At 43.7% G+C, this 25225-nt stretch overlaps 2 protein-coding genes across 11 annotated transcripts in view; both read left to right on the top strand.

Annotated features, from left to right (window-relative positions):
* The first annotated feature begins 1011 nt into the window (after positions 1–1011).
* LOC118104001 (kunitz-type protease inhibitor 1) lies at positions 1012–5443 on the top strand. The gene is made up of 10 exons (XM_035151029.1): positions 1012–1558; positions 2406–2557; positions 3310–3451; positions 3732–3902; positions 3988–4020; positions 4112–4240; positions 4353–4403; positions 4481–4651; positions 4836–4904; positions 4986–5443. Exons 1-10 carry the CDS (start codon positions 1120–1122, stop codon positions 5165–5167), a joined length of 1539 nt encoding a protein of 512 aa, XP_035006920.1. The 5' UTR covers positions 1012–1119; the 3' UTR covers positions 5168–5443.
* A 917-nt stretch (positions 5444–6360) lies between these two features.
* LOC118104007 (pleckstrin homology domain-containing family G member 3) overlaps positions 6361–25225 on the top strand; it is a 19079-nt gene continuing 214 nt past the window's right edge. Inside the window, exons 1-19 of one of the 10 annotated variants that reach the window (XM_035151047.2) lie at positions 6361–6496; positions 8824–8883; positions 11082–11536; positions 12117–12217; positions 12846–12915; positions 12990–13036; positions 13734–13884; positions 14107–14238; positions 14420–14602; positions 14682–14774; positions 17685–17771; positions 17851–17884; positions 18500–18580; positions 18669–18704; positions 18931–18941; positions 19292–19576; positions 20805–20900; positions 21075–22539; positions 23376–25225. The exon at positions 23376–25225 is cut by the window's right edge and continues 214 nt beyond it. In XM_035151047.2, the coding sequence (XP_035006938.2) occupies positions 8835–8883; positions 11082–11536; positions 12117–12217; positions 12846–12915; positions 12990–13036; positions 13734–13884; positions 14107–14238; positions 14420–14602; positions 14682–14774; positions 17685–17771; positions 17851–17884; positions 18500–18580; positions 18669–18704; positions 18931–18941; positions 19292–19576; positions 20805–20900; positions 21075–22539; positions 23376–24265 (4266 nt within the window). In that variant the 5' untranslated portion in view covers positions 6361–6496; positions 8824–8834 and the 3' untranslated portion in view covers positions 24266–25225. Of the gene's footprint in view, positions 6497–8823; positions 8884–11081; positions 11537–11869; positions 12218–12243; positions 12329–12749; positions 12916–12989; positions 13037–13733; positions 13885–14106; positions 14239–14419; positions 14603–14681; positions 14775–17684; positions 17772–17850; positions 17885–18499; positions 18590–18668; positions 18705–18930; positions 18942–19243; positions 19577–20804; positions 20901–21074; positions 22540–23375 lie in introns of those variants that run through there. The other 9 variants (XM_035151045.2, XM_035151046.2, XM_035151043.2 and 6 more) reach the window with 9 other exon arrangements.

The raw sequence follows: 25225 nt of genomic DNA, 5'->3' as shown, positions 1-25225 counted from the left end.
ATTTATATGATAATTTTAAGTAAAAAGCAACAACATGTGTTTATGTCTAATACATATATATAGAATATACATCTATATAATCTATAGCAAGACTCATCAGATGGAAGAACTGTTATACGACCACGTGCAGGAGCTGTTTCCTGTTTACATCGTCAGGACACTTTTATTTTATTTAAGATTTTATTTAAAGAACAATGTTTTCAAAAAATAATGAAAAACCTTCAGATGAGCGAGTAAATGTTAAGCAGTAGTGCCTCCTGCTGGTCACTACTCAAACTACAAGACTTCACATGAAAATCAATTCAGATCTTCAGAGCTTTTATTTTGATACTACACACGGATACTGGTAATGAAAGTTACAACTAAATTTACCCAAGTACTGAACTGTAAACACATAGTGGCACCTGATCTTGATGGTGGATCCTGATCTTGCTGGCTGCTGACCATAGACTGTGATTGCAGCAGGACTGCTTGATATATAGTATTTCTCCTCGGATCCTCGACCGTTACTAACAATAATGTATCAATTCACTGACCTCCAGTTATGCTTCAAAATGTACCATTATCTTGGTGATGTCCTCTGTTCCACGTGACATCTGTTCACTTGTGTCCGTCCTGGGAGACGGATCCTCACACGTGTCTCTGAGGTTTCTACCTTCTTTACCTGTTAAAGGTTTTAGTAGTTTGACTCTTGTTGAGGTTAAGAACAGAGGACGTCTCACCTTGTTAAAGACCATGAGACAAACTGTGATTTGTGAATATGAGCTTTACAAATAAAATTTGATTGATTGATTGATTCATAATAAATTTATAAATTATCTTGATATTGTTTAGTGTCAGTAACAATAGCTTTTAAACACATCTGATTTTATTTAGATAAAATGTATAAACATGTTTACACAGACAAACCTTATGAGTTTATTATTAAACAATAAAAACATTTATTATATGTACTGAGAGAAAACATCAACAAAGAGACTCCGCCTCCTGGACACACCCGAGTGACGTCAGAGGAGTTTTCTTCCTGTGTGTGAGCAGGTGAGACACACCTGTATAGACCAAGGAGCAACACGCGGTAAACTCTTCCTCTCCCTGCATTTACACTGACTGCAGCTGAAAATGTCTTCTTTCTCCTCTTCCTCCTCTTCCTCCTCTTCCTCCCTGCTGCCGCCCCTGCTCCTCTTCCTCCTCCTGCCGCTGCTGCGGCAAGGCGGAGCGGCGCCGGACGCGCAGTGCCGCGCAGCTCGACGCTCCGGTCAGGACAACTTCGTGCTGGACGCGGAGGACGCACTGAAGGAGGGGGCGGTGCTAATGTCCACTGAGCGCGTGCTCACCATGGAGGTCTGTGAGCGCGCGTGCTGCGGGAACCCGCGCTGCAACCTGGCGCTGCTGGAGCCGCGCGCCGCCGGAGCGGCAGAATCGGAGAATCGCACCTGCGTCCTGTTCAGCTGCGTCCACAGAAACCGCTTCGTGTGCAGGTTCGTGAACCAGGCCGGGTACCAGAGCTTCATCAGAGAGTCCGTGTTCCAGAAACACTTGGCGGGACCACAGGGGACAGGTGAGTCCACACCTGGACCATCACAGTGTCACCGGATCAATGTCGATCAATACACAGATCAATACACAGATCAATACACAGATCAATACACAGATCAATACACGGATCAATACACAGATCAATACACGGATCACAGTCTATAGACGGTCACCAATAATTATTCATACAAAGTGTCGTGGAAACTTATCATGAGATTTGAAATAAAGAGTTTCTCAGACCGGAGTTGTCTTCGAGGTTTAATGATTAGCTCTGCAGAGGGTTACACAGCAACATGGCTCAGAGTGAAACCACGAGAAGTTAAAAAGGAAGGTTTTTATACAATGTGATGAATGGGATACAGAACAGACAGCAGACAGGAACCGTCTGCTGTCTGGCATCACTGTTACAGTTACACAAATAAAGGTCGACAGGAGGTGGAAGACATTGATGCTGTATCAGCTAAGTGCACAGAAAACAGTCAAAACAGTAATAAGACATTGATCAGTGGAATTTTCCATTACAAAAGACTTTAATAATTGATGACTGATTTAGTAATTGTGATTGATGTTTGATTAATAAATGGTTAACCAGTGATTGATACATGACTGTAATTGATCATCTTAGTGCTGCATGTTATGGTCACAATCATCACCCACAGCTTTCAGTCAGATCAAAGTCAATTCAGCTGCTTTCATTTTGAAGGAACTGATCACAATGAATTCAGCTTATTTTATTTTGAAGGAACAGGAGCTGATCACAGTCAATTCAACAGCTTTTATTTTGACAGTTTCTCCCAACTGATACTAAATTGTGTCTCCATAGCAACCCAACCACAAACAGTTTCTCAGTGACATCACTGTTTCTTTAGGTGATCCCATCGCCACCGCAGGTCGTGATGTCATCGTTCAGCCTGGTGCGATGGTGACCCTGAACGGCATCGAGAGCCTGACGCTGGGCGACGCCCAAATCACTGACTACAACTGGAGTCGGCTGAGTGGAGACACCGGCGTCAAGATGGAGGTAAAGCCTGCTTAAAGTGTTTAAAGTTGAAATAAAGTTGTAAAAGTAATTTGTATTATTATTTAAACGTACATGACAAACCATGATAAGGAAAAATATAATCAACGGTAGGGGGTGTAATCAAGGACAAGTAGCATCATTTCTACAATACCCCAGGTCAGAGAGTGCAGAGCAAACCTAGGTACCGCGAGTACTTTATCTAATATTACTAAACTGACAAACTGCTTTGAGTACATAAAGTCATATAATTTCATCGAAAACTATTGCTTCATCTCATATTTCAATTTAGTTTAGGTGTAGGAAACCATCCATCGGTTGACATACATATTAAAGAGAAGATAATATGAGGACAATATAATAATAATATGTAGACGGGATGAAGAAAGTCCTTCAAGAATTTGTAAACTAAATGATGAGTTGTGTTCAGCAACGACCTGATTAACGACCTTCACTGGTAGAGTTGCTGCGTGTTTGTTCCATTGAGACCAAGGTCTTTCCAATCCTCCAAAATGAAATAAGTTTGGTTTTCTTTCTTTACAGGTAATGAGTATTGATTTTTTCACAGAAAGACATAACTTTGGAGAATGAATTCCTACAACCTCACTGCCCAGTAAACAAACAATGAGGCAAACTTGAATGTTTACACAAAAAATTGAATTATACAACTGTATATATAATCTAATTTAGATATAAGTTGTTTGTGTAGAATCTGTTGCTGTGATTTCAAATTCAGTGATTTGTGATTTCTGCAGAAGACCACTCTACTTGACCAGGTGCGACTCTCTAACCTGCAGTCAGGTTCATATGTGTTCAAGCTCACCGTCACCGACTCCAACGGCCAATCAGACGATACCAAGGTCACCGTCCTTGTCCTCAGCCCAGAGCTGTCCAGCTGTGAGTGCTCATGGGAAATGTAGTCCCCTGATGATTTCGTTGTTTTCCCACCACACAAGAGTGTGAATCAGTGTTTTTACACTGAGGAGCCTCGCCTCAAACTGGTTAGACTGGAATACCTGCCGCACGCACACACACACAACTCTTGTTTTCTTCCACTGAGGTTAGCATGAGAACCAGTTAGCCCTATTTCCTGATTCTCTCTTCTTCTTCCTTTGTCAGAAACGTTTTTTATATGAAACATCATAAAATGCTTGATGGTGTCATGTCTCTGTCTCAGCGTACTGTTTGGCTGCGGTGAAGGTCGGGCTGTGTCGCGGCTCGTTTCCACGCTGGCATTACAACGCCATTACGGAAGTCTGTGAGCAATTTGTGTTCGGAGGCTGTAAACCAAACAACAACAACTACGTTACCAAAGACGAGTGTGTGTCTGCCTGCAAAGGAGTCACAGGTAACACACACACACACAAACACAAACACACACACACGTAAACAACACTGATTGATGATTCATGTTTCTTTTTTTTTGTCATCAGCAAAAGCAGAGAGGGGCGCCCCTCTCCCCACAGGTCAGTCCCACAATGCACCTTATGGTTAGGGTTAACTGTTTAGGATGTGAAGGATAAGTAAGTGTGTGTGTGTGTGTGTGGGTGTGTTCAGAGGTGTGTGGGTCAGCCTGTCATCCTGATCAGCTGATCTGCAGCAGTGGCTGCTGTCTGGACAGAAGTCTGGAGTGTGACGGTGTGAAACACTGCAGCGACGGATCAGATGAGGAACACTGCAACAAACGTAACACAAACACACTGATTCACATCTGAGTGAGGATCAAACAAAACGTCCTCACAAAACAGACACACAAGACTAAACACATAGCGGTGATCTTCCTCCTCCTCTTCCTCAGTAAACCAGACCTTCACTCGCCTGCTGAGCATCGACGTCAACCAGAAGAAAGGTCCGTTTCTTCTTTTCCTGCTAATTATCCGCTGAAGCTAACATGTTACATGCTAACACCATCCTACCCTACTGCAGCTCGGTGTGCGGAGCCCCCCCACACTGGTCCATGTCGGGCAGGTCACACACGCTGGTACTACGACCCCCTGGACAGGAAGTGCCACCGCTTCACCTACGGTGGTTGTCAAGGAAATGAGAACAACTTTGAGGAAGAAAACAAGTGTGGTGATATCTGCGATGGAGTGACTGGTACAAAAGAGGAAAAAACGTTGTGCCAGAAGTAGTTGTCACGTACACAATACAGTCCATGTTGTCTAAATGCTTCATGCAGTTCTGACTTTATAGTTCCCTTTAGTCCATATAGTTCCATATAGTCAATTTAGTCCCGTATGTTTCCCGATAGTTGTACTTAATGTTGTGTTTGTGTCTTCAGAGCATAACGTCTTCTTCAGAGGGATGTTTGACCGTTTTGAGGACGACAAGGATGACAAAGACGACTCAGGTCAGATCTTTAAGATGATTACTCATATTTTGAATATCAGGTGACAGTGGACAGAAAGTGATCTCACTCTCTGCTCCTCAGGCACCATAGCGCTGGCTGTGGTTCTGTCGGTGGCCATCTTGGCTCTGTTGGCCATCCTGACCTACTGCTTCCTGAAGAACAGGAGGGAGCGCTCCCATAGGCCTGTCACTACAGGCCCCGCCCACGTGGCGCTGTCAGAACAGGACACACTCGTTTACAACAGCACCACTAAATCTGTATGATGTCATCACCTCACCTTTGTGACATCATCACTACTGTCCTCATGAGGACCACTGACCTGTGTGAGGTCGTCAGTGGTTTGTAGCTGTAATCATCACATGTGAAGATGTTCATTTTGTGTCTGATCTTGTTTTGTAGGGCTTCTGTCACTTTGTGTTTCTTATATTTATCAGTTGTGTTTGTTGGGGTCAAAGGTTGAATCTGATTCAAAATAAAACATTTAAATATCTCAGGTCGTTAAAATCTGCTCATTTGTCAATAAAGAAAAACAGACAATAGTTTTTTCATTTTCTTTTTGTCTCGTGAAAACATCTGAAGTCTCCATGACAACAAACGACCATGAGAAGTGAGTGAGAGCGACGGAAACAAAAGGGGAGCAGAGGAATCTTAATTAGCCTCTTTTCAGAGGACAAGAATTTAAATATTAATTATTATTTAAAGCTGATAAACAAAACTTTATTTATAACAATTGCTCAAACGAAGTGAAACAGCTGAGATATGTTTGATATGTTCTGATGTGTCCCGTGTCACGAGCGTGTTGTCCGTGTCATCAGAAGAATGTTCCCTGTGTCGTCCTTGTTTGTTAAACTCTGACATGTTTAAACTCGTCTCTTCACGTTTTCCTTCTGGTTCTCTGTTGTGTAACAGTGAGTTGTTGTCAACACTGAGGTTAACCTCCAGCAGGGGGAGACAGTTTTAGTTTGAAAACTCTGGGGTTGTGTTTTAGTCTGAACCAACAGAAACTGAGACTTTAGTAAACGATGACGCAGACGTTCTCTTCCTGATTGGTTCTCATCAGTCACATGACTCGACTACCAGCGGTGAACACAAAGCTAACACTTCCTGTCGCTAACAGTTCCTGTCAGTAACAGTTCCACCTCGTCGTCCCTGCTCTGACTCTTCACCATCACTGCTCCTCCTTCAGAGGAGTTTCTGTTACTAAGCAACCAGAGGAGACCATCTACTTCCTGTTGACAGGTGAGAGGTCACATCATGGAGGATTCCAGGTCTGTTTAGATCATCATTAAAAAATTGGCTCTGATAAGTTTTCTATTGATTTATTGATTGATTATAAATCATTCCACACCGATGAAAGTAGAGCAGATGTATGTGAGGACGCCCCCTGCTGGTTCTCAGGGGAACCTTCTGACAGTGACCGCTTCCTCCTGGTTGTGCGCATGCGCAGTAAGAGTGCGCGGCAGCCTGCAGACAGAGCGGAGGTGAATGACACACTGACACACGGACACACACGGACTCACACGGGGACACACGGAGACACACGGGGACACACGGAGACACACGGACTCACACGGACCTCTGGTTGGACTCGGGTGAGTGATTTACCTGTTCGCCCTCTCGAGACACAGCTGCTTAACACGGAAGTGTCTAACTTTAAACCAATCAGACAAGAGAGTGGGTGTGGCTCCGACTGAGGCTCGAGACGAAACGTCGACTTTTATACAGAAACAACAACAAACAACAACAATGACATGAAACCCTGACGACGAGGGAGCGAGTGTGTGATTGTGTGTCCATGTGTGAGTGTGAATGTGTTTCAACATGTGTTTGTGTGTGTGTGTACTAGTGTGTGAATGTGTGTGAATGTGTGTGTATCAGTGTCTGTGTGTGTACAAGTGTGTTATTGTGTGTGTGTGTGTACTAGTGTGTGAATGTGTGTGTATCAGTGTCTGTGTGTGTACAAGTGTGTTATTGTGTGTCGTGTGTGATTGTGTGTCCTTCTCAGTGTGTGTTGTTGGTCAGTGTGTTTTGTCTTTATTAACCACACAAGATGCAATATGCACATGAACTCTAGGGGCAGTGTAGAGTTATTAGGGTGGGGCCATAAAACGTCAAATCAATGTTATGATTATTTCAAACTTTTACCTCGATTACGATTAATGAACAATTATTGTGTGTTTAACATTGACACCATCAAAATATGAACTTGTCTTTATTCGAATGCAAAGATGAGAAGCATCAAACAGATTATCACAAAAGCTGTGACTGTTACGTTTGATAAATAATTATAAAAATAAACTAATTCCAATAAGAAAATAGAACGTATCTGAAAACTGTCAGACTTATAAATCTTATAAAAAAGCTATCACTTAATATAGTGATAAAAAAGGATGGAAGAATGTGTGTGAGGAATATAAAGGTTACACAAAATATCTAAATATTGCACATTCAAGTAAAAGATTTATTTGCTGATAACCAGCATTTAACTTAAAATGTTAAAATTACTCCAAAGTAAATCTCTACTTCTTCAACCTGCTGGTTGCAGACATTAACGATCAAATGTTGCTGGATTCACTTCCTCTTTCACATAAAAAAAAGATTAACCAAACTTTACAGACTGAAAATATAATAAAAACAAAATAAATAATAATGATGATAACCTTTATACCACTTTTAATAACAACAATAAGTAAAAGGTTGTTATTATTATTAATAACAATTGTAATTACAGTAAAACATTAATTGATAATTAATATTCACATATACCAGAACAACACTGAGGACATCGCGGGGGGGGCGTTGAAGCCGTCTGTGGTCGCGGTGTTAACAGACACCATGTGTTTAGAAAGGTTGTATGTTGTGGGGCTCGTTACCTCTCGATGCCTTCGTGAGCCCTTATCATACGGACGTGGAGTTCCTGGTGGTTCCTTGGGATGTGGCAAGTGTTCCATGACAGGTGTTGCACAGAACCTTTTCTGTTCCACATCTGCCCCCTCGAAGCCGAAATACTTCCATACCACTGAAGTGTCGCTTTTCTTTGGGACTAAATTGTCCAAGGATGCTGTTGGTTCGGGGGACGCCATTTCACCACGAAAGGAAAGTCGTACTTGAGATTCACGACGAGCTGTTGTTGGTGGTTGTATATGCAGTCGCCTTGGGCCACGTCGAATTGGTGGACATGACTGGTACAAGTCCGATGTCGCTGCCGTACCCTGTCCCTCCTGCATCCCCTCAACCAAAACTAAAACGGTGTAAACTGCAACTTCCCATGAGGCCACATTCTTAAGTCTGAACATTGTCTTCTTGTCAGTCAGTTTTTTCTTTTCGACGTCAGAAAACTGTGAAAATTGTTTTGTTTTTCAGCGTTTTTACAGAGAAAATGACCAAACGATTATTTAACTTGAAAAATCAATTTTTAAAGTTATTGTTGCAGCCGCAGGTTGAAAATAATAATAGTAGTGATAGAAGTTTTCAGACAGGAGGTCACGGCTCAAGTGATGAATTCAAACGAGCTGTGAACGATGAGCTGATGCATTCATCACTTCCTGCTCGTTCAGGTCGTATCAGATACAGGTGCTCGGTCCGGTTCCTCACAGCTGGTCTCTGTCCTCACTGAGGCTTTGTTTTGGTTGGATTTAGTTTCACCCTCATGTCAACAAACACACTCAGCGGATCCTCGTCCATTGTTTTCCGCTGCTCGACCATGTGACGCTCAGTGAAGTAAAGACCAGGACGAACGCAGAAGAAGCAACAGAACCTTGTTCCTTGTCTGCTTTGATTTTTTTACTTTCATTCATGTCCTATCTGCGAACATGGAGAAGGCGAGGTTTATGACGAGAGAGACACGTTGGCTTTACTTTAGAGAGCTGTCATGTCGTCCATCTTTATTTACAGTCTGTGTGTGTCTGTGTGTGTGCAGGTGTCAGAGCGATGCCTGAAGGATCCGTCATCATCTCGTCTGACGTCTCCATGTCTGAAGGTAAGATCTGATCTCACTGGTCCTGGTCCACATGAGGTCAGAGGTCAGTCTGAGATCATCGACTGTTAGCACACGATGCTACCGCTAAACAGGAAGTGAGTTTGAACTGGAAAATTGGGTTCAAACATTTTCTGGAATTTGTCAATGTGAAGGATTTAGTGATATTTAGTGGTGAAGACACATATTACAACCACGTGAACCCTGTGGACACAATGACTCACGATGCTTTCAGACATGAACTCTTTCACTTTTCACTGGGTTAGGCTTAGGGGGTAGACACTGACGAGGTTCTGCAGGAAAAGTTCCAGAGCGACTGATGTGCTCTCACATCTAACGTGCACGAACCCCGTGCACGTCCTAAATCCTCACAGATCCGTCCTTGTTGTCATCGGTGTTGTTTTTCTTCTCTGTGGTCGGTGGTGAAGGGAACCGGCAGTGTCCCCACACACAAACACACACACACACACACACACACACACACACACACACACACACACACACACACCAGGACAATAGATGTGTTTATGGCAGTTTTGTCTCAGTGTGACTTCATCACTGATCATAGTCATAACACACACGCACTCTCACTCTCACACACACACACATACACACACTCTCTCACACTCACTCACACTCACTCTCACACACACACACACACACACACACATCCACATACACACACACACTCTCTCACACACACACACACACACACACACACACACACACACTCACTCTCACACACACACACACACACACACACATCCACATACACACACACACACTCTCACATACACACACACACACATACATACACACACACACTCACATACACACACACACACTCTCTCACATACACACACACACACACACACACACAGAGTCAGAGTGTCGCTTCAGAACGAGTTTATTTTTAAATAACGACAGAAACAGTTGATGTGACATTGATCATATCTGTTGTGTGAGGTCAGAGGTCAGTGACTGTCCAGCAGGTGGCGTCACCCTCCCCCTGCTCCTCGCACTCAATCTAATTGGATTACGTCTTGCCCTGTGCTGGTGGAGCTTCATGTAGAGTCTGTGTGTCCTGATCAGACCTGGTCCTGGTCCTGGTCCGGGTCTCTGCAGACAGGAAGAGGTGGAAGGTAGGAACAAACGATCAGACTGTTTCCTCTGACGATGTCTGGTTTTAATGTGACATGTCACTGAGTCTGTGTTTGTGTTGTGTTGTTGTTGTGTTGTTGTTTGTGGCAGATGAGCAGCGGCTTGTGCTCGTGTACGGACGTTAGTTGTAAATAAAGATTGTTTGTTCTCTGCTCTGTGTCTCCATAGCAACAGCCCCGAGGCTGATGGGTGGTATAGTTTGTTAAAGAAAACAAAGTGACATTAGCTGATTGTGTGTGTGTGTGTGTGTGTGTGTGTGTGTGTGTGTGTCCGTCCCTTCTCTCAAAGATAATCTCAGGTCACATGACCACAGTCTTAATCACTATGGAAACCAGCTGACTTAAACTGTTACATAATGCTGCGTCCCAGAAAACTCGGATGACAGATATTCAGACTTGAAATTTCCGAGTTCCGACTTCCAAGCGTTCCTTGTCACGTTTCCGACTAAAATAACACCACTCTGGTTTCTGTGGGGGCGGAGCCTCAGTGTCGTCTGGTCACATGACTTCCTGATCCTTCAGGAGCAGAGACGTCAACTTGTTATTATTCGTATGATTCAATCATTGAAACCTTTATTGACTTTTCACTGTGAACAGTTCGTTTGACTTCACTGTGTCAAACAGTATAGACCCCAGACACACAGCGTGTAGTTGTGTCTGTATATAATCGGCGTGTAGTTGTGTTTGTATATAATCAGCGTGTAGTTGTTTGTATATAATCAGTGTGTTTATTGTAATGATGATCACTTCACAATCACACGCACACACACTCACGCATCACGTCTGTAATGTCACCGACGTGTGTGATGTCACATCCTCTCGCTGTGATGTCACATCCTGTCTCTGTGATGTCACATCCTGTCTCTGTGATGTCACATCCTCTTGCTGTGATGTCACATCCTGTCTCTGTGATGTCACATCCTCTCACTGTGATGTCACATCCTGTCTCCTCTCACTCCCTTATAACTGAACTTTTATTTTGAAAATGTGAAAAACCTTTTAGATCCTGATCAGTCCTGTCAATTACGCCTCTCTCCTCAGAGTCGCCCCGCCTCTCTACCGCCTCTATTAGCAGTAATGAGCGGGCGCCATCAGCCACGCCCTCTGACTCTGACCTGCCTTTGTCGGACCCTCGCCCTGTGAGCCTGATCTCCACGCTGTCCTCAGGATCCAGAGACGACAGCCTCGCCCCGCCGCCATCCAGCCAAACCTCCGACCCCGACATCAGCCCAGACCTGAGCCCCGCAGGGCACGGTGGCGAGGAGTCGAGGCCATGCCCACCCTGTCACAGTAAGGGGTGGAGCCTCGGCCTCACCCAGAACAACAACAACAAAGAGTTGACGGCGAGTCGGGCCTCAAGGGGCCGGCAGCAGACGTCGCCGCTCATGACCGGCAGCATGACCCCGAACCCTAAGCTGACCTACCTAGACCGGGTCGTCATGGAGATCATCGAGACCGAGAGGATGTATGTCAGAGACCTGCGCATGATCGTAGAGGTGACATCATCAGCTCTGTTTATATTTAATTTATCATATATAGTATATCAATAATAATGTAAGGTTTATTTTAAATATTTTATTTCATATACGCATATACCTTTTATACTTACATTTTTTTTTATACATACATTTAATATTTTATCTTTTGTATTTTATATAAACACATTTCTGCCATTTTCTTTGTATAACATATCAATACCTAAACATTAAACCCTTTAAAGTTAAAGTCCACAGGATGTTGACTCGACGACGCCCCCCGCAGGTCAGACAGGACAGGGACACGTGTGAGTGACACGTGACGATGAGCAGGTTGCAGCTGAGATCAGTCGTCATGGTGATAATCACCCGGTTAAGACCTGGATCAGCTGCTGATGTAACGACGAGGATCAGAGCGAGAACCTGGAACATCCCAAAATAATCAATAATCAATCAAATAAACTCAGAGAGGAAGCTGCTCACAAATCTGTCAATTATAATTATGATTTTTCAAAATAATCAATAAATAAAGATCACGTTTCAACTGTTATCAATCAACATTTACACTGTAAAACATTTACACTGTAATCTTGTCTTTTAGGATTACCTGGCTCACATCATCGACTGCTCTAATTTGTCGATTCGTCCCGAGCAGGTTTGCTCTCTGTTTGGAAACATCGAGGACATTTACGAGTTCAATAGGTGACAAACTGAAATATGTTGAGAAGAAGTGATGTGACCTCTGACCTTGACCTGAGTCTTGTGTGTTGTAACGTTTCCTCAGGGTTAGCGCTCGCTACTTCGTGTCAGAGGGTGAGTTTGTTTGTCGGACCGGCGCGGCCCGTGTGCAGTGTTTTGCTGTGGTTACGCACACAGGAACATGTTTTCATTTAGTCAGCTGCATGACGCACACTGGCTCCACCTGCTGGACAGGTGGTTCCATCACATGTCAGAGTTTTTTCTCTTTGTTTCTTTCATTGAAGTGAAAACTGATTCTTCTGGAGCTTTTGATCACATGATCTTCATCTGTGCTTATCATTGAATTGATGATGTTTAAATTTCCTCTCACACTACACTGCTCCTCCACTCCCTTCACTGGTTACCACTTTTAATCATGTGAAATGTTGCCATGGTTACTTCACCTGCTGAAGATCATGTGATTCGATCAAAACCTCCAGTGTGACTAAATGGTGTGTTTGTTTCATTGTGAACTGATTTTGTCAAACTGATTCAGAATTTCAGAACAAATTACAGATTCATTTTGTCGATAAATGGATCAGAAGTGGGGCTTGTTGTTGTGTCGTCATGGTGACGTGTTTATTGTTCACAGCGAGCTGCTTCAGGCTCTCGACCTGTGTGACAACGACCCTGTCGCGGTCGCCCGCTGCTTCGTCATGAAGGTGAGAGGTGAAATCTGAATCTGAATCTTAATCTGAACCCGAAACTGGACTTTACTGTTTCCTGTTTGTTTCAGAGCGAGTACTTTGAGATCTACACTCAGTACTGCACCAACTACCCCAAGTAAGTTCTGACTACACACTTCCTCGTGTTGTTTTGTTACAGAGGTTTGTTCACACCTGTTTCTACCTGAGCTCTGTCCAATAAAGCAGGATTTGTGGTTTTCAGGTTAACTTCAGGTTTAAATCAGAGTCTACGAAGCTCGTTCCCTGTTATCGGGGTAAATCACCATGGTAACTTCTGCTGAACAGCTGACCTGCTCCAGGTTAAGTTGGAGATAAGCGATCAAACAGTATAGAAGCTCCGCCCACTGACCACGTGGTCATGTAATATTTTTTTAGCAAATGTCACCAGGGGGCACTGTAACTTACACATTGACACAATCCCAGATGTTTTACCAGCTGTTCTTCCTGCATTTAGCAGCTGTAACTGTTTCTTTTCTTCAGGATGTTTGTTCTCCTCCATTTTTATTATACAACAGTTTGATCCTTGTGAAATATGAGGCTCTGGTGTCAGTCAAACTGTCCATGTCTCTGATTGGTCATATGCAGTAAATCCCGCCCCTTTTATGTGCACATGCTCATATCTTAATGACGAAAACCAGAGTTAACTTGACACTAAACCAGCGTGACCACTTAGCCTGACTGTGATTGTTAGGCTAAGTTCAGCTTGATAACTGACAGATATCATGGATATGTTGAACTAGCTTCGTAGAACAGACTGCTGTTCACACGTTTCTACTTGTTCACACCTGTTTCAGTTCGGTGGCAGCGCTCACTGATTGCATGCGGATTAAATCTCTGGCAAAGTTTTTTCGGGAGCGTCAGGCACAGTTGAAGCGTTCGCTACCTTTGGGTTCTTACCTACTCAAACCTGTTCAGAGGATCCTCAAATACCACCTGCTGCTCCAGGTAAGAACCCTTCACACCTGCATTCATGGTGTAAAGCAGCAGACCTGAGATCATTGTAAAGAGGTGACGTAACGTCCGCTGTCATGTCTCTGACTGAGTGTTCAAGCAGCCGAACAACCAATGACATCTGTGTTTACCACATTGTTCCAGCACATTCAGTCGATCATGTTTCCTGTCTGACTTTAGATTCTGTTTGAGGATGTTGTTGTTGTTGTTGTTTAGGAGATAGCGAAGCACTTTGACCCTGAGGAGGAGGGGTATGAGGTGGTGGAGGAGGCGATCTACACGATGACGGGCGTGGCCTGGTACATCAACGACATGAAGAGGAAACATGAACATGCCGTCAGGCTGCAGGTGAATCAGATGATTGGTTTAAAAACATGTATATGATGAGTGGCTCTAAGTGACGTCTTCAAGCAGCAGACTTACGATGATTGTTTAGTTGTTGACGTCCCAACAGGTGGCGCTGTGCTATCAGGAAATCACTGTACAAAGTAAAAGTCCAAATAAAAGGTGTGTTTGTGTTTTCGTTCAGGAGGTTCAGTCTCTGCTGTTGAACTGGAAAGGTCCTGACCTCACCACGTACGGAGAACTGGTTCTGGAGGGAACCTTCAAAGTTCATCGAGCCAAGAACGAGAGAACACTGTTCCTGTTTGATCGCGTGCTGCTAATCACCAAACGCCGCGGAGAACACTACGTCTACAAAACGCACATCTCAGTGAGGAACACCACCAGTCACGTTTTTTTTTTTTTGTAGAATTGAAGCTGACGCTGTTTTCTCTCTCGCTCTGTTTCAGTGTTCCACTCTGATGTTGATCGAAAACGCCAAAGATTCTCTGAGCTTCAGCGTCACTCATTACAAACATCCCAAACAACCGCACACCGTCCAGGTCAACCCCGACACCTGAATCACACACTGACACACACCACAGCATTTCACACAGTGTGTGACAAATACACAGCTCAGTAAAGTGAGGGAACCTTAATGTTCACAGTATAAAGTTAAACTCCAGAGATCAAAGTGTCCATTAGAAGAACCAGTGGTTGTGAATCCGTTTCTCTGCTTTGGTGCAAATCAAAGTAACAACAGGTGAAATGGAGGCAGAAGCAAGACGAGCCCCAAACAGGGAATGTTTTTAATGTGGTGTCCACAGACAGCTGCTCTCTGCTGATCCTTCCTGACTCCTTCTACTTCTGGGTTCTGCTCCTCCTCACTGCTGGTAGCATGAGGAGCTCCCTGCAGCTCCATCAGGCTGCACAGGTAGTCCAGCTCCTCCAGGAGGACACATCCATACCTGGGGTCACAAGAAGGTTTGTGTCTGCCAGCACCGTCTCCAGAGCCTGGAGGAGACACCAGGAGACGCCAGGAGACGCCAGGAGACACCAGGAGACATTACACCAGGAGACACCAGGAGACACCAGGAGACACAAGGAGACACCAGGAGACATTACACCAGGAGACACCAGGAGACATTACACCAGGAGACACCAGGAGACATTACACCAGGAGACACCAGGAGACACCAGGAGACACAAGGAGACACCAGGAGACATTACACCAGGAGACACCAGGAGACATTACACCAGGAGACACCAGGAGACACAAGGAGACACCAGGAGACATTACACCAGGAGACACCAGGAGACATTACACCAGGAGACACCTGGAGACGTTGCACCAGGAGACACCAGGAGACGTTACACCAGGAGAGCTGGGGTCTTATTTATAAAACAGCGTGGGATTCATACTAAAAGCGTACGTGTGCACAAAAGCCGGAAACGGCATACGGAAAAGAAAATTCTGAAAACAATGCGCACGCACGCCTGAACGCAATGTTCACTTTATAAATCACAGTCCACCTGGAAACGTTGGTACGAGGATCTGCCTCTTACTCCGCCCTCTACACGCCCACTTCCAACCATAAATGGTCAATGCAAAGCACCTCATGAATATTAAATTATGCTGCTGACCAATGGGCTTCCACCGTGAGTCATGACGGAGTCACGGCATCAAGCGATGAGAAGAGGAAGCGAAACTTTCTGACACTGACATCGAGGTGTTTGTTAGTGAGGTGGAGGTGAAGAGACATTTTATGGGACAGCAGTGATGTCACTAATAAATAAAATACACTGATACTCTGCTGCTGTTAACACAGCGAGTGAGAGTGAAGACGATAGAAAGAACCGAGGCGGAAATAAGAAAAGATCCAAATCAAAGGTGGAGGCAAAGAAACACACTGTCAGAATGTGAGGGAACTTGTTGAATCTCCTGTTCGTTTTTTAATCATCCAAAACTGCAGGATTATTAAATTCAGAGACAGCTGTGATGTCCTCAAGCTATAGAATTTAACAGAATTATCATTATAAGCTCGTGTTTGTCCTGGGATGGTTCGGTTCCGTCAGTCGATCTAATACTGGACTCAGTTCAGCTCGGAGATCACAGATCTATAGAATCTAGATCAGCTGATCAGTCATCGCTGAACCCTCGTTTCCTCCTCATCCTTCCATTCACCTGCATCCATCACGCAGCATCACGCAGCATCACGCTCCAGTGTCACCGCAGTATTTATTTATTTAGAGCAACCGGACCGATCAGTGGATCCTAACCTCCTGGGACATTATTTGGAAAGTGAAGTTTGAAAGTGAATAGTTTTCCTTGTAGTGATCTCCAGTGCGCTCTGTGCACCTGATGGAACAGCCACGTTCACTGCAGACATTTTACACACACCCGTCCTGGAAGATACACGCACAGTGTTAGAAAATATTAAAAACTATTAATGACTCGGGTCTACAACTCCACTGTTTATTATTATATGAACGTAATTTGCTGTAAGTTGTTTTATATATTTTTTAATTAAAAGGTTCGTGTGGAACAGTTTTGTCGCGCGAGCACAACTAAAGCTGTTAGTTTTAATGTTAATAATGAAATGGATCAATAATCTGCTTCAGTTCACCTCCTCACGTCTGCATCATCATTTTCCCGTCTCCAAAACGTTCTTACGCATGAGTCAGAGTTTGCGTGGAAATGCGCAAATTTTCCCGTTAAGTTTGTTTTTATAAATCCCCACGTTTGCGTGGGAAGTGGCGTACGCACGTTTCAGGCCCCGTTTTGTACGCCACGGTTATAAATGAGACCCCTGGACAGTCGAGGAGCATCAACCCAGCAGCAGGTATCTGCTCCTTTGTGAAGGAGGAACAGGAGGAGCACTGCTCTACAAAATGACCTCCAGATCCTTGGAGGGTCACACACCACCATGTCACAGCCAACGGTTCCCTGACTTTTTTTAACTATTATTCACCATATATGTTATACATACAAATACACAATGTATGTATGTATATATAATATATATTATGTGTCTAGTCGACACATGAAGGATGGATTTTATTTGATGGAGGTAGAAAATGTAAATTGATAAGGTTTCTTAAAACATGAAATAAACTTGTTAAATATATGTTTTTTAAGACAAAGTATTGATTGAATATTGGATATTGATCAGATAAAAAAAAACTGATAGGAAATCTATAAACGCACAAGACGAGGAACTAAAGTGTTTGATAAGAGAAACTTTATTTTAGATTTATCATCATGTTTATATATTTATTTTATAAACACATTGTTCGTCTCCTTATTACACAAATATATAAACATTTTGATATACTTCATTATTTTTTAAAATATGTTATTGTTTTTAGAAACATTGTTAAACTATAGAAAAAGACAACTTCATATTCATAGTTTCCCTGCGTTGTGATGTGTTTGAAAAGCGACAGAATATTTGTGTTGTTGTCGTTTGCAGGCGAAGACGGTGGAGGAGAAGAAGCTGTGGGCTCATCACATCAAACGCATCATTCTGGAAAACCATCACGCCATCATCCCACAGAAGGTTAGCGACGACACGAGCAGCTCACAACATCTGCAACATCTGGAAACACGTGTCATGTTTGTCGTCTGCTTTGTTTCAGGCTAAAGACGCCATCTTGGAAATGGATTCCATCTGTGAGTAAAAAATAACGACATTATAAAACGTCTCAAAATATTTTATTGACATGTTTTAACTCTGTTCATAATATATAACAGCACAGTGTCATCAGCTTATTCTTCACTCTCATCTGTCAACAACATCAGTAAACAACATTAAACATCTGTCAACATCAGTAAACAACATTAAACATCGGTCAACATCTTTCAACAACATTAAACATTAAACAATAGTAAACAACATTAAACATCTGTCAACAACATCAGTAAACAACATTAAACATCTGTCAACAACATTTAACAATAGTAAACAACATTAAACATCCTTAAACAACAACATTAAACATCTGTAAACAACATTAAACATCTGTCAACAACATTAAACATCCATAAACAACAACATTAAACATCAGTCAACAACAACACTGTTTACATCACATGACCAGTGTACGTGAATAGTCATGTGACGTGTGGGCGGAGCCTCAAATTCATCAAGTGGATCTGAACCTGCTGGAGGTGGAAATAATTATTATTTTATCATCATTATGTTTGTTGTTGTTTGTGTTGGACTGGTTGTAACAACATGTTCAGATGGTAAACTCTGAGTTCCTCTTCACTTCCTGTCACTTGTAGATCCTCCCAGATATCGGTACAGCCCAGAGCGTCGCAAGAAGGCTGCGTCCTCTCAGTGTAAAGACGGTCGCCGGGGACGACGTGAGTCAGGTGACACAGACACTGGAATCTTCTGCAGCGTTCTCGTGTTCCGCTCACGTTCGACTGAACTCTTTTCTTTCTTCTTCAGAACCGAACAACCAGGTCCTAAAATCAGTCGTCAGAGGTTTGTTTGTTTGTCAGTTTTACAAATCTCTTGTTATTTTTTACATCAATTTAATTTCACCATCTACCACATGAATCAGAATCTCACATGATCATTTGTTATGTCAACAAAATATTTTTCTCTGTTTGAACCTAAAATCATGTTTCATCTTCTTCTCTTCTTCTTCTTCTTCTTCTGCTGCTGCTGCTGATGATGATGATGATGATGATGATGATGATGACCTCAGACATCTTTCAGGTGAGCTTTATACTTTTTTTCTCTGTTCTTCTAACCAGTCTGTGAGAAGACGTTGTTCAGACACTGAAAACCAAGCAGATAGAAGAGCCTGAACACAGTGTTTGCTCTGCCCTCTAGTGGTGGAATAGTTTTTTAATACAAACTAATAAATATAGTAAAACAATTAAACATGAATATTAAACTGTTTTTCTGAAGGTAATTTAGTATATTTATAATTGAATACATTTATAATTAAATAACTTATTTTAAAACCATCACAGTAGCACCCTCTGTGGGAAGTGATTGACCTCTGACCCCTGCAGGTCTCAGACAGGGAGGGGGGGTCAGTGTTTGAGAGACGCCCTCTGCAGGCCACCATCAGCGGCAACATGCTGGAGTCCGGTCAGGAAGAGTCTGAGGTGGAAGGATCAGCTGGGCTGGCGAGGGGGGGGGTGGAGGAGCGGCTGATCTGCAGCAAGGAGGAGGAGGAGGAGGAGGAGAGTTTGTCTCTGCAGCGCCCTCGTCAGGCGGCGGACAGCGAGCTGGACGAGATCGTTCTGGAGGACGACCAGGTAGACGACTTCACCAGCTCCATGCTCGCTGCCTTGGACTGCTGGCACCGTAGGTTCCAGAACTCTCCGTCCACCTCGGTGACGGTGAGGCTTTCTGCCGCCAGCCTGGTCGTCTTCCTCATTGAGCCGTCCTACGCCAACACCATAACACGTCACATATAACAGCCGCTCAACGACAACTTACACCGCTGCTCTGGAGCCCTCCGTTATTTGCTGCATGAGCTTCACGTGTGGAACTAACACCGGAACACATGTTCCACACGGATCACGACCCTCTGGCAGCGAGGACAAACCCCTTTTAGCTCCGGTTCTTCAGGTGTTCTGGAGCTGGAGATGAACTGATTCACTGTGTCAAGAACGTAGAGTTCTTTAGAGGTCCGACGTAGGACGTCAGTAGGTTCTGTAGGTTTACATGGATCTGTAGGTTCTGAAGTTTCTTATGGTTCTGTAGGTTTAGAAGGTTCTGATGTTTCTGTAGATTCCGAAGGTTAGGAAGGTTTTGTAGATTCTGAGGGGTTATGGAGGTTTTTTAGGTTTTGAAAGTTCTATAGGTGATGGTTCTGTAGGTTCTGTAGATTCTGAAGTCTCTTATGTTACGTAGGTTTAGATAGTTCTGAGGTTTTTGTATGTGGTGAAGGTTCTTTAGGTTCTGAAGTTTCTTAAGGTTCTGGAGGTTTCTCTAGTTTTGAAGGTTCTGTAGGTTCTTATTACGCAAACTACAAATGAACTTGAACCTGAAGGTCCGAAAGCTGCAGGAGCGAAACATCACACAGCTCTGCTGTCAACGGGACCTGAATCTGACCTTTATGCTAAGCTAACAGGCTAACCGTTTCCCTCTGCTTCCAGTTTTTATGCTAAGCCAGGCTAACAGTTTCCCTCTGCTTGCAGTCTTTATGCTAAGCTATACTTCAAATGTTCTGATGAATTGATGTGAGACGTCTGACTGGCAGAACCTTATTTCTGTGGAGCTGCACGTGGAAGCAGATGTTTGTTTTGTTTATTTGTTTACTTGTACGTTTGGTTTCAGACGCTGTTTCATTTGAAGATGATTTATCAGTTTTTGTATTAAAGGGTTTCACTTCGGCATCAATCTATGAATAAAGTTTTATTTGTGTCTGATGTTTCTTCTCTCAAGACAGAGAAGGGGGAAAATTCAAAACTTATAAAATGTCTAAAACGTATAAAACAGTTTTATTTCTGTGAACAGCGGAACTTTTTTGTGAACTAATCCTTTAAAAAAACAGTGACACTTGTTTGTTGTTTTTGATGTTTACTTTGTTTTGATCAGCTGATATGAAAGTTGTTTATGCAGGACAGTGGCGGCGGCGACTTCTCATCACTCGACTTGAACATAGAAAAAGGACGACTTCTTGAAAAAGATGGTGGAGCGGAAGCGACGTCTGAGCAGGTGAGTATCAGCGGAGGACTCGTTTTTTAAATATTTGAAACTTTATCTTATAGTCTTTATAGCTTTAAAAAATTCACTAAACCAGCCTCACAAACTTGTTTCTGAATCTTCAGATGACATTTGAATATTTTAGTATTTCATTTATAATTGTTATTTGGATTTTCTTCTTCATAGCTGTCCACCGATGAGCTGCTGCAGGAAAAGACGTCAGAATCTGGACTGATAGAAAACGCTGAACCAGACTTTTCGGATCTGGAGCCTCCTGTGATCTCAGTGTCTCCTCAGAGTTCAGAAGAACTGAAACCTGAAGGAGATCCAGCCCCCACAGAGGAACCGCTGTCCGCCACGCCAGATTCAGATTCAAGAACCTTGAGCAGTGCGGAATCATCTGAAGAAGAGGAGGATGACAAGAAGGTGTCGGAGAAAGAGGATGAAGCCACAAGTATTCTTCCATCTTCTGTTCTGGACAAAGCCAGCTCCATCGCTCAGCACTTCACCAACAGCATCAAACGAGGCAGTGCAACTCCAGACAAAGCCCGCTCCTTCGGCTTTGCTTCTCCACGGTTACCGAGCAGAACCAGCAGCAGCCTCAGCCTCAGTGCAGAACCCATCGACCGACCTTTAAGGTTCAGCAGCGTCTGTTCTGATGCTGCGGAGACTTTTCGAGCAACAGATTTGACTCAGTTATCTCCTCAGGACGACAGCCTTTTTGACGCCGATAGAAGCATTCAACGGAGGCGGGACTCCATCCTGTCCAAACAGGACCAGCTGCTCATTGGCAAAATCAAGAGTTACTATGAATATGCCGAGAGCCAGGACGCCACCTTCAGCCTCCAGCGCAGAGAGAGTCTGACATACATCCCAACTGGGCTTGTCAGGAGCTCGGTCAGCCGCCTTGACAGCATCCCGAAGGATAACCACGTCCAGACGAATCCCTCCACCTTGACCACATTCTCCAGTCTCGACCCATCGTCAGTGGAGTCACAGTCCACCTTACCCACAGACACCAGCAGTCGCTTGGTTTCCAGTGACTCTTTAGACTCTTTAAAGTCTGATCAGAGAAGCTCAGATCCAGAAGATTCAGAAGAAAGCCTCAGATATCAGAGCCTGCAGAAGAATCCATCTGAGGGTGAGGAGTTCAGACCCTCATCTGAAATGATCAAGATCTGGCAGGCGATGGAGCGAGAGATCACCAGATCCCACAGCGACGACAGAGGCAGCGAAGTGCCGAGAAACTCCAGAGCAACTGACGCTGTCACAAAGATCCCAAACAACACCTGTGAGCGAGAGAGTGAAGTGTCTGACCTCAGCACCATCCCAGAAGAATCAACGAGCCCTTCAACCCCCAAGCAAAAATCCTCCGACGTGACTTGTACAGGAAGTCTGAAGGTTTTTAGGGAAGAGGCTGTCGTCCTCAGGGCTCCAGTTCTGCGAGTCACTCAACTGAGGGCAGAGGCAGAGAGGCCCCGCGAGGATTCAAGCAAAGACATGGACAAAATGAAGAGCAAAGTCCTCCACCTGGCTCGCCAGTACAGCCAGCGAATCAAAACAACCAAACCAGTGATGCGACAGCGAAGTCAGGGCGTCTTGATCAGCAAGAAGAGTTTACCCTGCGTGGTTGAGGAGACGGAGGGTTCAGGTACGTTGTCAGAATGTCAGACCACATCACAGAGGTTTTTACAAAGATGATGTCAGATTAAATATGTGTTAATATATATCTGTTTCATCAGTCGACACCTCGACTGTTCAGACGACGAGAGCCGTGTCCCGGCTCTCGTCGGAGGACGTGCTCAACGACCGCGAAAGCTGAACCGATATGAGACGGGACATATCAGCTTGTCCTCTTGAGCAAGACATTTTCAAGTGTGTCTTGAGGGAATCTGATTAGATTTCGGTGGTCGAGGGTCAAAGCTCACGTGACCTGATATTATTGTTAATGTAATGTATATTTAATGTGATGGTGAATACAAACAGGACAAGGATTCTAGTTTAGATTTCTCTTAAGACATTAACTGAACTCAGTTCTCTGGATCTTCTCTGGAGGATCAGACTCAGTTTGTGTTTCTCCTCCTGAGCTCCTGTATAAAGTCTAAATCCAGGAGCAGTGTGAACACAGCAGAGGATCCTCCACTGATTCACTGAGTGAGTGAAGAAAACATGATCACATGACCTCTGCAGCAGAGGTAACACGTCACTTCCTGTCTCTGTCTGCTGCACCCGGCTGCCCCCCCTCTCACCTGAACCATGAGGAGGATCTGATGCTGTGAACGAGTCTGTGCAGAAAACCTGCTGCTGAGTTGTTCAGCTGTGAAACACAAACTCTGGAGAAGCTCTGGAGACGAGTCTCTGGATTTTACCTGAAGCTCAAGTCTGAAAACAGCTTTAATGACAGAGTCTTACAAGCGTTTTATAAGGAGATCAAACGGGTTGTAATAAAAATCAAATGTTAAAACACTGATTGTTTTATTTTTGCAGGTAAATCAGACCAGACCCTGGCGCTGGTTTCTCAGCTTAAGCCTTCTTCTCTAGAGCTGAGCCCCACCGACCAGACCCAGCCTCTGACCTCCATCCTCACCTTCAGCTCAGGTATGGCCTCCATGGGTCCAGCTCCCTCCCGCAGCCCCCTGACTCCTCCTCCCATCGAGGGCTTTAACTGGCCTGACGTCCGAGAACTCCGCTCCAAATACTCTGACCAGAAGAGTCCCGTAGGCCGGAGTCACTCCATCCCAGAGCAGATGTTTGACGGGGGTGTGAGGAGACACTCCAGCTGCTCCTCCAGTCCCTTCTTCACCGAAGGAGCTTCTGGCGAGGGTCCTTCATACAAGACTCGCCGCAGCCAGGACGCCAGACGGCGAGAACGCAGCAAACGGCTTCACCGAGCCAATTCGCTCGACCCTCAACTGAGTGGACCTCAAATGTCTGAGCTTCAGAAGCTGAATGACCAGGTGACCGAGGCCGAGTACGACGGTTACTTTATCGCAGCTGAGACCACGTTATCCAACGATTCCGAACACAAGATCACTGTCATCGAGAAACTTCCAGAGCCTGAGTCCGAAGAGACAGCCTCGACATCAAAAGAAGAAGAAGAAGAAAATTACGTTCAGATCCGTTCACCGACTAGCAGGGAGAAGATCTCCATCATGGCCGTCATCGACCGCTGCCGAGCCTATCAGGAATCTGACGAATACAAACAGAGAGATGAGGGTAAAAGTAAAACTGTGAAGCCTCAAGAGCTCGACAAGACAACAGCGTCTTTGACCAGTCAGGACGAAGAGTCCAAGAAAACAAACGCGGGACAGAAGACGGAAGTTGGACATCAGAGCATCGTAAAGAACCTGAGAGAAAAGTTCCAGAGTCTGAGCTGAAGAACATTTTTATAATACTGTGAGACGTTGAATCAGCGAGGAACCCAAAGAACGTTTGTGTTTAATTATTTTAGTAGTGAACAGATGATGAGATGACTTTATTATTATTATTATTATTATGAATTAGAAAACCATGAGATCGAGATCATTATAACTCAAACTAATTTGCCCAAAAAATCTCTTGTGCTGTAAACACAACAGATTATTTGGTTTTGTTGAATATTTAGAAACATGTAAAATATTTTTTAACGTAGAAAACGTCTTCAATCAGGAATGCTGCTGGATGTTTTGTGTATTTTCCTCTTCACACACATTAAGAATCATCACTACACTGTAAAAGCTTCATATGTGACAGTTACAGCTGTTTTTTTACTGTAAAAAAATTAAGCTAAAAAATAACCACTAAATTTTCACGTCACTTTGTTCAGTCACACGTCTGAAGCATCACAGAGATGTGATGTTCCCTCAGTGCGTCAGGACAGCTTAGCTTAGCTTAGCTTAGCTTAGCTTAGCACAAAGTCGACGCAGGAGCAAAGCTTCAGGTGTGTTTGTATGACATCATGTCAGAGTTTTAATCAACAAACATTAAGTTCACACGTTCATTTTCCTTTAATGTTTTTTTAGTCTGAACTTTTTCTGGTTTGATGAAACTTTGTGTAAAAACACAAACTGTCTGAGTGTCGACGTACAGAGGACGAAACCTGCTTCATCAAGAGATCAATGAAAATAAACAACAATTAGTGAAATAATCATTTAACTGTTTTTTTAAATAACTATTAACTTCTCTTAGCAGATTTTTATAAGTAAGAATTATTTTCTTCATGAGAAAAACATGAAAATCAACCTGGATGTTTGAGTATTAATGATGATTAATTGAGTTTATTTCTGTTTTGGTTTGTTTTACTTTCTAATTGGTCTGAAGTTTATTTCAATAATTGATTGACTCTGTGGTTTATTGAT

Source organism: Hippoglossus stenolepis, chromosome 20 (genome assembly GCF_022539355.2).
Source record: "Hippoglossus stenolepis isolate QCI-W04-F060 chromosome 20, HSTE1.2, whole genome shotgun sequence".
Taxonomy (NCBI): domain Eukaryota; kingdom Metazoa; phylum Chordata; class Actinopteri; order Pleuronectiformes; family Pleuronectidae; genus Hippoglossus; species Hippoglossus stenolepis.
Note: the sequence above shows the minus strand (reverse complement) of the source record. Positions and strands in the feature narration are given on the sequence as shown.

Coding starts and splice junctions, on each gene's coding strand:
- LOC118104001 (XM_035151029.1), top strand. CDS start 1,120: ATGTCTTCTTTCTCCTCTTCCTCCTCTTCCTCCTCTTCCTCCCTGCTG. Junction 1,559..2,405: donor GGCGGGACCACAGGGGACAG/GTGAGTCCACAC, acceptor CTGTTTCTTTAG/GTGATCCCATCGCCACCGCA. Junction 4,905..4,985: donor GGATGACAAAGACGACTCAG/GTCAGATCTTTA, acceptor TCTGCTCCTCAG/GCACCATAGCGCTGGCTGTG.